Raw genomic sequence first — 13168 nt, forward strand, 5'->3', positions numbered from 1 at the left:
GAAAACCGGGGCGACCCCGCCCCGCGCCGCGGGGGCCGCCTCCAAAATCCGTATTTACAGGGCAGAACAGCGCTAGGCGCTGTGAGCGTGACACTGCACAAAGCTCCAACTCAAACCGCTGCAGTAGTCCCGGATGGAAAACGATGCAGGAGGCGGCCCCGAGTGCATCAGAAGGCAAGGAGCCCGCTCGCAGACCTAAACTAGTCATCCCCTTACCCATCATCATCATCATCGCCGCCTTACAGAACCGCAGCTTGCGCTACCAGCAAAGCGGTCAGTTGCTGGTTTAAATGGCAAGACGAAATAGCAGGCCTTCGAGAATTTGACAACATCCCTTTAACTCGCACCGTCTGATGTTACAAGCAGGGTACAGCGGTGTCTCCCCTCATCCCTGGAACTGGCCAATGTGGAATCAAGATGACATTTCTGCGTTGTTCCATTTTGTACACTCAAACTTCAGATGCTGGCAAATTCAGGCCAAGGGAAATGCACTCGTGTTTCTTTTTCTGGCATGTTCAAAAACTGAGAAAAAGTAAATGTCATGGAAATACAAGCACAATCAATTTTAGAAGTGTGAAAAATCAATATGCAATAACATAGTCCTTCAAAATAAGCTTTTTTTTTTTTTCCTTAAAGGTGGCTATACAACATGTTCAGAATCCTAAACATAAAAATTACTGAGAGGAGAAGATATCAATTTCTCTTTAGAAGTAGAAACGACATGGAGCCCTTTACCAAAAATAGTTTATTGCACAAAACTTTTAAAGGAATTTCTATGCACATTATTTTTATAATCAACATGCTTCGTATGATCATAAACGTTAATTGTACATAGTGTAACTCCTCCATCCCCTGGGTTATCCACTCAAGAACATGTAATGATTAACTTCTATCTTTACAAATACAGCCTAAGCAGACATTACTGAATGTCATGTATAAAACGTAACAATATTTCATGTACGATATCCAGAACATCTTTCCCTCCCCTAGAAATCTGTGCATCTGTATTGGAAATTAGGCTGCCCTACTGCCCAAGTGTTACACATTAGTAGGAGACAAGAGCGATTGGATGACAGCTGATGAGCATTAGTAATTACTTTGGACTGTAATGGCTTTCACATGAAAATATTTAAAGGCTCTGGTCACAGCAAGTCACATGCAACTATTCACACTTCCCCAGCAAAGTTAATAAAACATACATCACAAGCTTTTGCATCACCAGTAGTGAATTTGTCATCTTTAAGAAAGTTAAATTTATATTGATAATACTATTTGTCCCCAGTGCACCTTTAATGTTGTCATAGCTAATATTAAAACACCCATGCCACTGCGGTTCAGTCCCCTAAAGAGGAATAAATAATCCATGAAAACATGAGCACTAGAACTTTCATTCTGGATATTACTCTATCTTGACATATGGAAAATTCTCACAGATTTCAGCCAGGATATTGCCTGAATAAACAGTATGGGATCAGATCCTCCCATTGCATGAGTGGATAAGGGGCTCAGCTGATCCCAATACAGTGCACAAATATTTCCAAGAAATCTGGAAGACAAGAGAATGGAGCACTACCCAATGTTCAGCAACACCAGAGACTCAGTAACTAACATTTGTTTTTCCATCCTAGGGTTTGCTGGTTTTTGGTGGGTGGTTTCTTTTTGTTTGTTTGTTTTAAATGCACAATTATTCAAGAGTCCTCAAAAACCCAACAGCACCTGGAAAAGTAATGCTGCAGCATTTACCAACTTTCATCACTTGGGAAACATTTTCACACTACAGTGACATTTCTCCTTCATCAACAAGACTCACTTTAGTAGGTAGCAACCACTGAAGAAACAGACACAGAAAATACGTTCTATTGCAGTGCTTGAAAAAGGAAAAGAAAAAAAAAGTCTTTAAGAGATTATTCTTCAGATTTTCCTCTGATGTATTTGGCAGTGCTGAGACAGGCAGAGGGGAGGCAGTTTTCATTCCTACAACGAGTTTGTTTTATTGCCTAGACAGCAGAGACCTGAAGCTTTGCAGAGCGACCATGCTCAGCCTCAGGGTGAGGCTTTTTAATAAAACAGCAACTATTTCTCTGCATAATGAAGAAACATAGCTGATGAGCTACAAAGAAAAGGCCTTGCTTTTATCACATGCTGCGTGCTCCTTCTAGAAGGCTTCCCGGCGACTTCCGTAACTTAACTGACCGAGTACCTCGGCAGATTTAGACCCTCAAGTCTCTCTGTCTGTCCTTCGTTTAAGTACATGGCATGGTGCTTCTGTTTACAGAAAACACCCATGGTGAATATAAAATGAGAATACCTAGTGTCCAGGTGCTTTCAGAGAGAGACAGGTGGGTCAGTGCGGAAATCTAATCTGAGCACTTCACAACAGCTCCCTCACCTTTAAAGGGGAAAACATGCACCTAAGACTCCTTGATGGTATAAACCCAGATGTCTTTATAAGGAGCTAGTGAGAAACTGCAGCACTGCACTGAACACAGAATGCAGTGTGATTACTGATAAAAAAAAGGAGAGGAGAGCAGACATTCTGAAGAACTATGAAGGTTACTAACAATTGTGGCTTCTTTGATACCAGATAAAACCTTTTTTACAACTGTTGCCAAACTTAAGAGATGAAAACCTAAGGGATTCTTAACCGTAGGCAATGTTTTTACTAAAATGAACAGCAACAGTAACACTACACAAGTGTTACTTTATTTCAAACACTGAACATTTGATAACTTTTTTGTACTGAATATATTATTCATTACGTAGTTTTAATTTTGTTTTTTAACAATACTGCGTATTTGTTTTCTTCTTTGAGCTTAATACACAGGCAACTTCAAGAACATGACAGCAGTGAGATAATCAGTACCATTGACTCTGCAAAGTAGCCCGCAGCAGAGTGCAGACATTAATACGTCTATGTAATCTGTAAAGCTTTTGACTTTTCTTTGAATTGTTTGGTAATTCTGTATGCTGGGCACCTAATGCCACGCTAATGCATTTCTTCCTTCACCAATTTCAAAACCTTGACTTTTAGCATCACTTGACTTTGATCCCAATAAAATGTAAGTTAAAATCCAGCAGCTGAGGGGCATGAAATCAGTCAGCATAGACACTTTAAGTGCACAGTGTTCAACTGGACTAGAGCTTGAATTGGTAATTATGAGAAATCAGACTTTGGATAAATACGGGTGGGTTTGGGCTTTTTTTTTTTTTTTTTTTTTTTCTGCCTTACTGCTAAGCAAACCACAATCATTCCCCCCCACCCCCAAACAACCAAACCCAGCCAAAAGCAGCAACAGCCCCTTTGGAAAAAATACATGAACTAGAATTTTTGGTTTTTTTCCCCAGCCACCTGATCTACTCATACTTACTAGATTTATTTTTTTTTAAATGCCAAACTATAGTGGATATAATTGACATGTTTTCTTTATGTTTTAAAGACAAAAACATGCTAGTACACGAGTTGCCACTAAATCTTTCAAATAATCTGTCATGTCTATTTTGATCTGTGCTTTATCACTTCGCACATGAGGCAAAGCAGTACCTCCACAATGAAGTTCTGAATGAGGAGAGGATGGGCTTCTCACTGTGCAACGAGCCACGGGGAACAACAGGAGCAAAGGTAAGGGAATCTGAAGTGGGCTGCGTTAACAATAATCTAGTCATGGTGCTCTGCAGAGGGGCTGCCACAGTACCAACATTTCCGTTCATGGTGGACACCTTGTAATAGAGGGTGCAAAAAGCAGGGGAAGTGTGTAGGAGAAGCTAATAAAAATAATAATTTTATAGGCATTATAATTTTGTCTTTTAAAGTAAAAATAATTACATTTCTAAAAGCTCTGGCTTTAGGGGCTCATTTCCCTAAGCCATTTGTACAGTATGTCAAAAAAAAAAAACAAACTTAAACATTACAGTAAAACAATAACAGTAACAAAAACCCCTCGGTGTCAGCCTTAACTTACAGTATATAAGCATATTAAAACAGATATTCAATGTCAGAAAATTATGATTTTTTTCTTTTATATATATATGTATATATATTACACACATACCTTTTTCAAGGGTGTCTACTTCAAAAGTTGAACTAAAAAGGTGCAAGAAGTGTTTGTGCAGTGAAGCAAAGCTCCCTACTGGCCTGCAACTGTAAGAGAAAAACTAATACTTCAGAAAACATCCCAGGCAAACCTGCCAAAGATACATACTGGTCTGCATTGCTTGTCTTTACAGTCTTGTTTCTTTTGCTATAGGTCAGAGGTCATCTTCATAACTAGAAATGGCTTAAAATGAATTTTTTTTCTTTAAACACAGATATCTGTAATCTGAATTTCAAGAACAAGAGATTATAGGAGGGAGAGGATGCTCAGAATATCCAGTTCTCAACCACTGCTAATGGCTGAACATGAGAACTTATTTTTCCCTGTGATTTGGATACAACCCAAGATGGGGGAAAACACCACCTCAACACCCCACCCCACCCTAATTAAAAAACCCCACCAAAACCCAGGTGCTACATAATTAACAGTCATTCCTTAACAAACTCGCACAGATTGAACAAATACAGACCTGGAAGCAGATGTTCCTTTTGACCTCATTTTAAACCTTCATCTGAATCTCTTACTAAACCCCCAAATGAGCTAGATTTACCACTTGGCAGTCCCCAACATGGCAGAATTATTATGGTAAGGTTTCAAACAAACCCTTGGAATAGCATATTCTGCATTTAATATTACACCAGTTTCTCAAAACCATGCCCTTTGCTTCTACAGGCAAAAGCACAACTCTGAACACCATTTTTAAAAATGAAATAAATAAATAAGTTTGATAAAGATCTGTTTACATACTTAAAGCAATAGGAAGAAAAACAACTGATAAGGAGGTTATAGTGTCAAAGCTTCCTTGTCACTAACACTACGATTCTGTTTCTTTTCATCTACAGTAGGAACCTCCTGCTGGTCTGATGCAGTTGCAGGACTGGCAGAGGTAAGGTCCATTAGCTGCCCCTCAATCTGAGTCCACGAAGACATTGATTCGTGCACGGTAATGGTGTGTTCCTCCATCTGACGCTGAAGGCTGTCCATTTCTTGCCTTTTGAAAGTATTGAGAACAAAAAAGCAGAAATTAACAAGCAGAAAGCTAACTGCTAAACGCAAGATCAGAAAATTACTTTTCTGATTCTTGATCCCTACCTCCAAGACTATCTAAGCTATAGCTGTATACAAGAGAGAAGTCTACAGGAAGCTTGGGAATTGTCTGTCTTTAATTTAAGAGCAAAACAAATACAATACGCTTAATTCAAAAATAAGGGCCAACAACGCAGCAGCTCCTTTGCTGCACATACTCGTTGCCAGGGATGATGGAGTACTGTTTCCTCAGTAGAGGCACTTAGTGACTACAACCTGACGAACGTGGTACTCTTGCAGGTATAAGAGACATCATGGGAGGTAGAGGTGAGGAAAGCAGCACAGAAAAATAACTAGATAAACACATTGTGACTTTAGTCAGACACCAGCGTAGCAAAGCAGCTAGAGTCTGGTAGTACAGGATCACAGAACATCATCACAAGCTCACTGCCCTCAAACATCAGCTGAGGTGATAAGAGCAGCTCAGTTCTCCTAACAACCCGAACTCCCCATCTTCCTGAAGTTGTACCCTTCCTGCTCAGAACGTCACGTGCAACCTTCTAAGGGAAGGTCTGAGAACATATTTTTGGCAGAATGAACTTCCCCTGTAGAGATTTCTTACTAACATGCTGCCTGGGCTCCTATCACGAGCAGCCTTTCTGAGGCTGTGAAGGGAGAGAAATACCAGCTTTTCCACCAGCAAGAACAACTAGAAATAGCTGTTTCCGGTTTGTTCTGCTCTGTACAATTTAGGATGGACGTTTTGCCTAGTTTATTGTAAAGGCTTCTTTCCCTATTTCATTACCATATAAGCAAGCACTTACAATGACAGAACATCCTACTGTCCTAAATATAGTCCAAATAAGAGGAAGAGACTTCATTTTAGAAATCCTTTTTTCCTTAGGCTGGCAGCTGGTTTCTTGGAAAGATTTTTAAGATTATTTAATATGGTTGAAAATAACAAGTCATACTTTAATTGCCGGAGACAGCTGTTCAGATTTTTTAAAGGCTCCTTGCTCACAGCTGTCGATGGTTTCAACAGTTCTTCCAGCAAAGCGGCAGGCACTGGACAATCAGGAATCTTGACTGGAGTCACAGGATTTGAAGAGTTATTCTCTCCTTTCAGTTCCTTCCTCTGGTTAAAGGAAAAAAAGAAGAGCCAGAAATACAGTTATTTCATCAATGTCATTTTTACCACACAGAAAGAGTCTCAGATGGCACGACTGGTACATAGCTGCATTACAGAGCAGGAATCAGAAGCACATTCATGTTAAGTCTCATGGGTCAGAAGCAAAAGTTCCTAACCTAAGGGCATCTGCTAGCCACGCTCATAACTAAACAAACAGCATCTAGAAGGACCTACTCAAGAACTCACCCTACTAAAGGCATAGAACAGGAAGGATTTGAAGCAAATGACAGATCTTCACAAGAAATTTGTCTAAAAGAATGAAATGGAGGCTTCCATACAAAATTCTGTCTCGCTAAGTGACAGAATTACTTCAGGGAGGGGAAAGAGCAAGAGATCTACTATTACTGTTTTTTCTGTGTACTCATAGCAAATCAGAAAACTCAAATAAACCACCAACAGTTAACTTTTGAAATTGTGGAAGGATGAAAAACTAGACAGTATGGAGAGGCTAGCCACATGAACATTAAGAAGGTATTAACTGTAAGAAGGTCTTAACTCCATATTTGCCCACGATTCAAGTGCTACCTTTTTTGCTTTATTATTGTAAGTCAAAATGTAAATGTAAGATAATATGCTAAACGCAAAGATTTCTGAAGTAAAAGGTGGGAAGTCAAGATCAGTACAGTTACTTTTGCCTGTAAATCTTCCCGTATTTATCACGTAAATATGAGAACATCAGTAAGTCTGTATCACAGGCAGGCATGGCATTCAGAGTTTTCCCCAGGTTTCCTGCAGCGGAGTATATTCCAGTAGTTTAAGAGCATGAGCGGAGTATTTTTCGGTACCCTACAACATGTATTCTTCCTATTTAAATACCTTCTTCATCTTGCCATGCTTCAGGTCCAACTTCAGTTGCTGGTTCTGCTGCAGCAGCGACTTCATGCTGTTCTTCAGTTCAGTCACTTTAGCCTGCAGCATAAACTTATCCTTCTGAGTCACTGACAGGTCTTCCCTCACCACTTCCAACTCAGTCTTGATATTCTAAATGGGAAAAGAAGAGAATCAATATGATACAGGGAAACGGTATAAAAACTCCAGCCAACTAATGTTTTTATCTTGGGGTTTTTTTTTTCAGTTTCCAGGGGAAACTAGAAAAAAAAACCCAACACATAACACTGCTATTTGAAACCAATTTGCCCTGGCAGAAAACTAGAAATCAGATTTAAAAAGTCAGTAGCCTATTTTAATGGCATAAGGTCAAGGAAATAAGAAGCTAACAGTCAAAGTAAAAGTGAGAAAAGTAAAGACTCTCCAAAACGTATAATGAATACATTTTTATGAATAAAAATTTATTTTAAAAAAGTATCAGAAAAGTATAAGGATACTTTTAAACGATAAAAATACTGTTTTATTTATCCCCCTACAGCAGTACCAGTTATCCATCAGAATCTCCACCAGCTAGATTAAATACCTGCAAGACAACTTGTATCCCTTCCAACTCCTTGTGGCTGCGCTGTTCACTCATATCCAACTGCTGCTTAAGCGTTTCAATTTCTCTTTCTTTTTGTTCTACTTCCCACTTGAGGTCTTCTACCTACCGGGAGAGGGCGGGAAAAATATCTTTAGCATTATCTATAGGTGCAATCAACCACAAAATCTGAAATATATTATTATGTGTCATGAACCCTTCCTGGTTCTAAGAAAACCTAGCAAGCCTTCATTAAAATGCTGAATGAAAAACAAATTAAGTCATACAATGCGTCATAAATAAGGATAAACACAGTAAATGTGCAGTTTTTACCTCTTGGCTTACTACAGGCTGTTCACTAAGCTTGTCATCCAGCTTTTTCTGCAGAAGTTGGAGCTGAGACCTGGCTTCTGCCAGCTCTTGCTGAAACTGCGATACCTCCTGGGAATGTTTTTCATCCTCTACCCTGCACAGCAGGATGAACAGACACAGCAGTTATCAAATCTCTCCTTTAAAACAAGTACTTCACTGGGTGAGCTATGTAACCACAAATGACATGACAGCGCACGGAACCTCGTTAGTTATAGCTTTGACTGAAGGCTTTGCCAGCACATTCACAGCAAGAGTTACATCACAAAAAGATTTTATATGAGACATGCATGAATATATCATTAAATATTGAAAAAAAAAAAATTTCTTGAGCACTGGTAATAGTCCAGTTACAAACAATAAATAATGCAGTAAAAACAAAAAACCCCAACCGGTCAGCAATTTTGCTTTTGTTTTAGAAGGAAAAGGGTTAACCTTATATCCATTCTCATGTAGGTTTGATAATTTCTTATAATTTAAGAAAATATCTTTTATACAAGAATATACTGTAGAATATATTCAACAACCATATTCATCCTCTATGTAGTTCCTCAGGGATGTGAAAGAGATAAGAATAATAGGATATATATGAAGTGTTAATTCTTACTAGTAACATGAAATAGTAGAAATCTGTGTTGGAACTGTGAAAAAAGCAGACGGTGAAGCCTAAATACAGCACACTTCAGGTCAAACTGAATTATGAAGAGACAGAAAAATGCAAGTATTCGCCTAGAGTCCAAACATGCATCTTATGGTCAGGCTCAGCTGGGGTACACTTCAACATAAACCACTTCAGAGTGGCAAAACCAAAAATTCATTAATGTATGGCTTTTTCAGAGGATTTGTTTTATGTACTGTTCTCTAAGAACTTCGACATCTACTTACTGCAGTTTGTCCACTTCAGACTGAAGGGCTTGGACAAGCAGTTCTTTGGCATGTAGCTCTTTCTTGATTTCACTGAGCTCAAGCACAGCAGCTCTGTAATGACGGCGGTTATGTGCTGCATCTGCTTTGGCTGCTGCTTCCTACGAGAAAAAAAAGATCCAGTTTTTCATTGTTTTATGACTGTAGGTGAATCATAAAGGGAGCTAGACTAAAGGGGTACAAAACAAATCAAGAAGGAAGTTGTGCAGCTGTTAACACTTCTCTTTTTGTCTAAAAAACTTATTATTAGGGTTGTTATCCTTATTAATGCTAATGGCAGTTAATAACTGTATATAATGAAGAAGCACTTTTGCCACACTGCTTCTTCACTGTGAATTTTTGGATGAAGTATCATCACCTCAGGACATGTCCCATGCATTACAAGTCATAATGGAACTCTCCTGGTAGTCAATGAGTATGCTTAACACGGGGCACAACGGAAAAGACATCGACTCATCTTTCAGCCACAGAGACCCTGCAGGAAGCAGTATGTTATAAAGCATAGATTTCCTTTCAAGCTTCTTCTCAAATACTTGACATTTAAATCGCCTCTTAAGTAAATAAAACAAAACATGAGCCATTACCTGCTTCTTAAGGTCTTTAACTTTTGACTTTTCTTTCTCTAAGGAAGCCTGTAAAGCTTGAATAAGTTGTTGCATTTGCTGATCCTCTTCCTCTTTCCGCTTTAGGACTGCCTGAACCTGTATCACATCACAAAAACAAACACATATTTTGTGTGGGCTCACTGGAAGACCGGAGATGCCAGTAGAGGAAATGTAAACACGAGCCAATGCAGGGATTGCAAAACTTCTCTCTGCTGTTCACTGATAACTCTTTCCTCATGGTACCCTTCAACCTTAAAAGTAGCTATGGTTAAATGGCAGCTCATTGCCTATGTTCCCATTTGCTTATACCCCATTCATCTCAGTGAATCCGTATGTAACACAGTTTGTATGTTCCAACTCACTTAAGTGAGCCACACTTTCACTACTGCAAACATTTTAGTGTGATTTGTTTTTTCCTAGAAGAAACAGCTCTGTTTAGTGCAAAGTCTCATTCCTGATCTCTCGTTCAGCCCCCTGTATTACTGCTGTTAGGCAAGACATGGGAGACCCACACTGGGAGAAAATGCACTGACTTTGTATCATGTGAGTGAAGATGTCTACATCCTGTTATCAGAATTATGAGCTAATTCCTTTCTTAAGATATTATATCAAAAGGTCAAGTACCTGTAGATTCAGTTGTACCAAGTCTGCCTCTCTTTTTGCTAATGCTGTTTCTAGGATATTGTTGTGCTCCCGCAACGCAGCGTTGGACTGACTAAGACCTGTAAGTTTTCCACGTTCATGCTCCAGTTCAAGGGCCAACTTCTTGTTAAGTTCTTCTAAACGTTTTATCTTCCTCCTGAAGCCTCTAGATTCCTGAAGCTATAACCAAAGAAAAAAACAAATCAAACAAACAAAACCAAACAACTCCAGATTACTACCACAAAAAAAGTGGTGAGCTAAACTCATTAAACGTCTCGCTTTCCGAGAGTGGGATTTCTATTTTTTCTTTTGTTTATTTTTTTTTCTTTTTTAAAGGAACACCTCAAAATAAGTTCAGTTAGGTATTTTTTCCTTTTAGAGAACTAAAATGCTTGCTAGAAAGCAGAATCCAGGAGTACTGCTCAGGTGCAGATCAAGACTAGTTGATACATATAATTTTTTTGTGCAACTCTACAACAGAACACCACTACCCTGCCCTCAAAATCACCAAGCATCCATCACTCCAAATAGTTTCAGAAGATAATGATTCATGCATCCTCACAGTCTCATGACCAGACACAGCTGGTATCTAATACAGGAACTACTTTTCTCTCTCATCTTCTTTTCCCCTGTACAACAATGATTCATGAAACCACAAAGAGCCAGCACAGGGCAGCAAAATTAGCAAGTGCCACTGAACGACGTTTCCTATGTAAGATTCTGATTTCCTGCACTGTTGGAATAAAATTATGGTACTAAAATTCCTCCCTGCCTCTCAGGCACTTTTTACTATGACCTTCCCATCTACCATGCAAATTCAAGCAATCACCTCATCCTCAAGTTCCAGCACTTTCTCTCTGTATTCTTCAAGCTCCTGGCTGGTAAGTGAAATCACTTCTTGCAACTCTTTTTCCAGCATCAACTTACTGCTGCTGACAGCTTGCAATTCTGTCTCCAGAGCTTGAATCCTTTCCTAAAGGCAAAGGGATCACAAGCGTGATTAAGATATCACCCATCTACAGGAGTAATGTTGCTTTTGTTAAAAAGCCTACTTCTCTAGCAAATATTAAATGAGGTGCTAGTGCTTAATGTAAAGGTCTTGCTCAGAGCTTTCAACCCTTGCATCTAGCTACTGCTGTTAGTGTATTTGGTATCTTGCTCCGTTGGTCCTAGGAATTGGAGCTTCCCCCAGTAAATTAATTTTCTGACCACAGGCATAACATATATGAATAAGTTATGGCCACCCTGAAGAACTTTTAACTGTCAATGAGAAAAAAGCAGTAAGAGTTAGATTTTCCAAAAATCTTCAGATGCTGAGCCTTTAAAAAAAAAACAACAAACAACAAAACCCAAAAAACAAACCAACAATAAAAATTAATCAGGAAAAAGAAAAAGCACTAAGGCTTATCACTCTCTTGAGCTTGATTACAATTGGTAACTTGAACGATACAAGTAAAATTAAAAAAAAAAAAAAACAAAAACCAAAAACAAAACCCAAAAAACACCAACCAAACCAAAGCCTGCCAAATCACCTCTCTCAAATGTAATTAAGGAAATTCTCAGTGCTCAGAACACTGATACCATGTTCTTATCTAGCTTTATCTTCCAAATATTTTCATCACTTCAGTGTAAAATAATATTTCAAGACTTATATTTAATAACAAGATAGCTCTGTCTTTGTACCAACAATGTTAAAATACGTCTGCATACTTGAGCAATCTGGTTGTTTCCACCATCAGTGATTTGTGCTTTTAGTTTGCTCAATTCTGCTTCAGCAGATTCCTTTGCAGCAAGAGATTCCTGTAGCCGACGACTAAGAATGCCGACTGCATTCTCATAGGCTTTATGTTTTGCTTTCATCTCTTTCTGAGCACTCGTCAGATCTGACCCTAGACGCTTCATTTTCTGTTTCTGCTCAGTAATGGCCCTGGAGAGAAAGGAAAAACAAAGCATCAGGTAAATACAAAAACTACCTGAAAACAGTACTAAAAGATTAATTTTTCATATGGCCCAACAAAAAACAACATCCACTTCACTCCTCTTGTCCCAGAGTCACCCTCCTCCTCAGAGAAAGCCATCAGGTTGGTAAAGTACAGTTTGGCCCTCTGCAAGACAATACCTTGAAGACTCTTGATAACATTCTAAGAAAATACTTACGGTAATTAAGAGGTCTTTGTCAGAATTATTAAAACTCCAATATGAAGGAATATATACTACTCTCTAAAAATAACACAGAATTTAGAGTAAGAATCCAATCTAGTCTGAGCTCCTTGGTGGATATGTCAGGTACCATAAAAACCCTGTGAACACCAGTGGAAAAAAGAAATAATGGTTCTCACTAATGCCAACATTCTAGCCAGTCAGGGCTAAAATTCAGTGAATGGTAATTAGGATTAGCTCCAATATGTATGTTGTATGGCAGAGACTGTTGGTTAAAAGCATAAGTGAATCAGAGGAGAAGCTGCAACTCCTGTGTAGCATGCAACCAACACTTTGCCATGGATATGGCTCTCTGACTCTCCGACTATTTAAATTTCCCAAAGGAAAGACTAGGGAATAGGAAAATAGTGACTGCTAAAAAGGTGAATATGAAAAACAAATGCTATAGTTCTTTTGTCTGTGCTGAAAGAACACTTACTTTTTTGCTTCTTCTTGCATTTGTTCCACTTGTTGTTTTAATGCCTGATTTGCGTCAGCAAGAGATGCCATTTGTTCCTTATCGAACTGCAAAGACTTAATAGGAAGGAAGAAAGCACCCATGAGAGTAAGCACAAAAGCATGTTTGCTGTATGTTGGATTATAAAAGAATAAGCATGACATTTCAAAATTACTTCCATCTCTAAATATGACCTGTTCCAAGGTTCCCCATCTCCTTTCTCTTTTATTTCTTTTTTAATTCTTCCCTCTGTGGCCA

General features: G+C 38.8%; 1 protein-coding gene across 11 annotated transcripts in view; it reads right to left on the bottom strand.

The window, feature by feature from the left end:
* Positions 1-227: 227 nt before the first annotated feature.
* The window catches only part of GOLGA3 (golgin A3), a 31152-nt gene continuing 18211 nt past the window's right edge, over positions 228-13168 (bottom strand). For 4 of the 11 annotated variants that reach the window (XM_082325309.1, XM_082325307.1, XM_082325310.1 and 1 more), the window contains exons 14-26: positions 12893-12987; positions 11965-12181; positions 11084-11227; positions 10237-10434; positions 9592-9708; positions 8969-9108; positions 8048-8180; positions 7718-7840; positions 7123-7287; positions 6089-6252; positions 4839-5082; positions 4050-4138; positions 731-3717 (exon numbers count right to left, since the gene is read on the bottom strand). In XM_082325309.1, coding sequence (XP_082181435.1) covers positions 4875-5082; positions 6089-6252; positions 7123-7287; positions 7718-7840; positions 8048-8180; positions 8969-9108; positions 9592-9708; positions 10237-10434; positions 11084-11227; positions 11965-12181; positions 12893-12987 — 1704 coding nt within the window. In that variant the 3' untranslated portion in view covers positions 731-3717; positions 4050-4138; positions 4839-4874. Of the gene's footprint in view, positions 523-730; positions 3763-4049; positions 4139-4838; positions 5083-6088; positions 6253-7122; positions 7288-7717; positions 7841-8047; positions 8181-8968; positions 9109-9591; positions 9709-10236; positions 10435-11083; positions 11228-11964; positions 12182-12892; positions 12988-13168 lie in introns of those variants that run through there. The other 7 variants (XM_082325317.1, XM_082325314.1, XM_082325315.1 and 4 more) reach the window with 7 other exon arrangements.

Source organism: Platalea leucorodia (genome assembly GCF_965183815.1).
Source record: "Platalea leucorodia genome assembly, chromosome: 12".
Taxonomy (NCBI): domain Eukaryota; kingdom Metazoa; phylum Chordata; class Aves; order Pelecaniformes; family Threskiornithidae; genus Platalea; species Platalea leucorodia.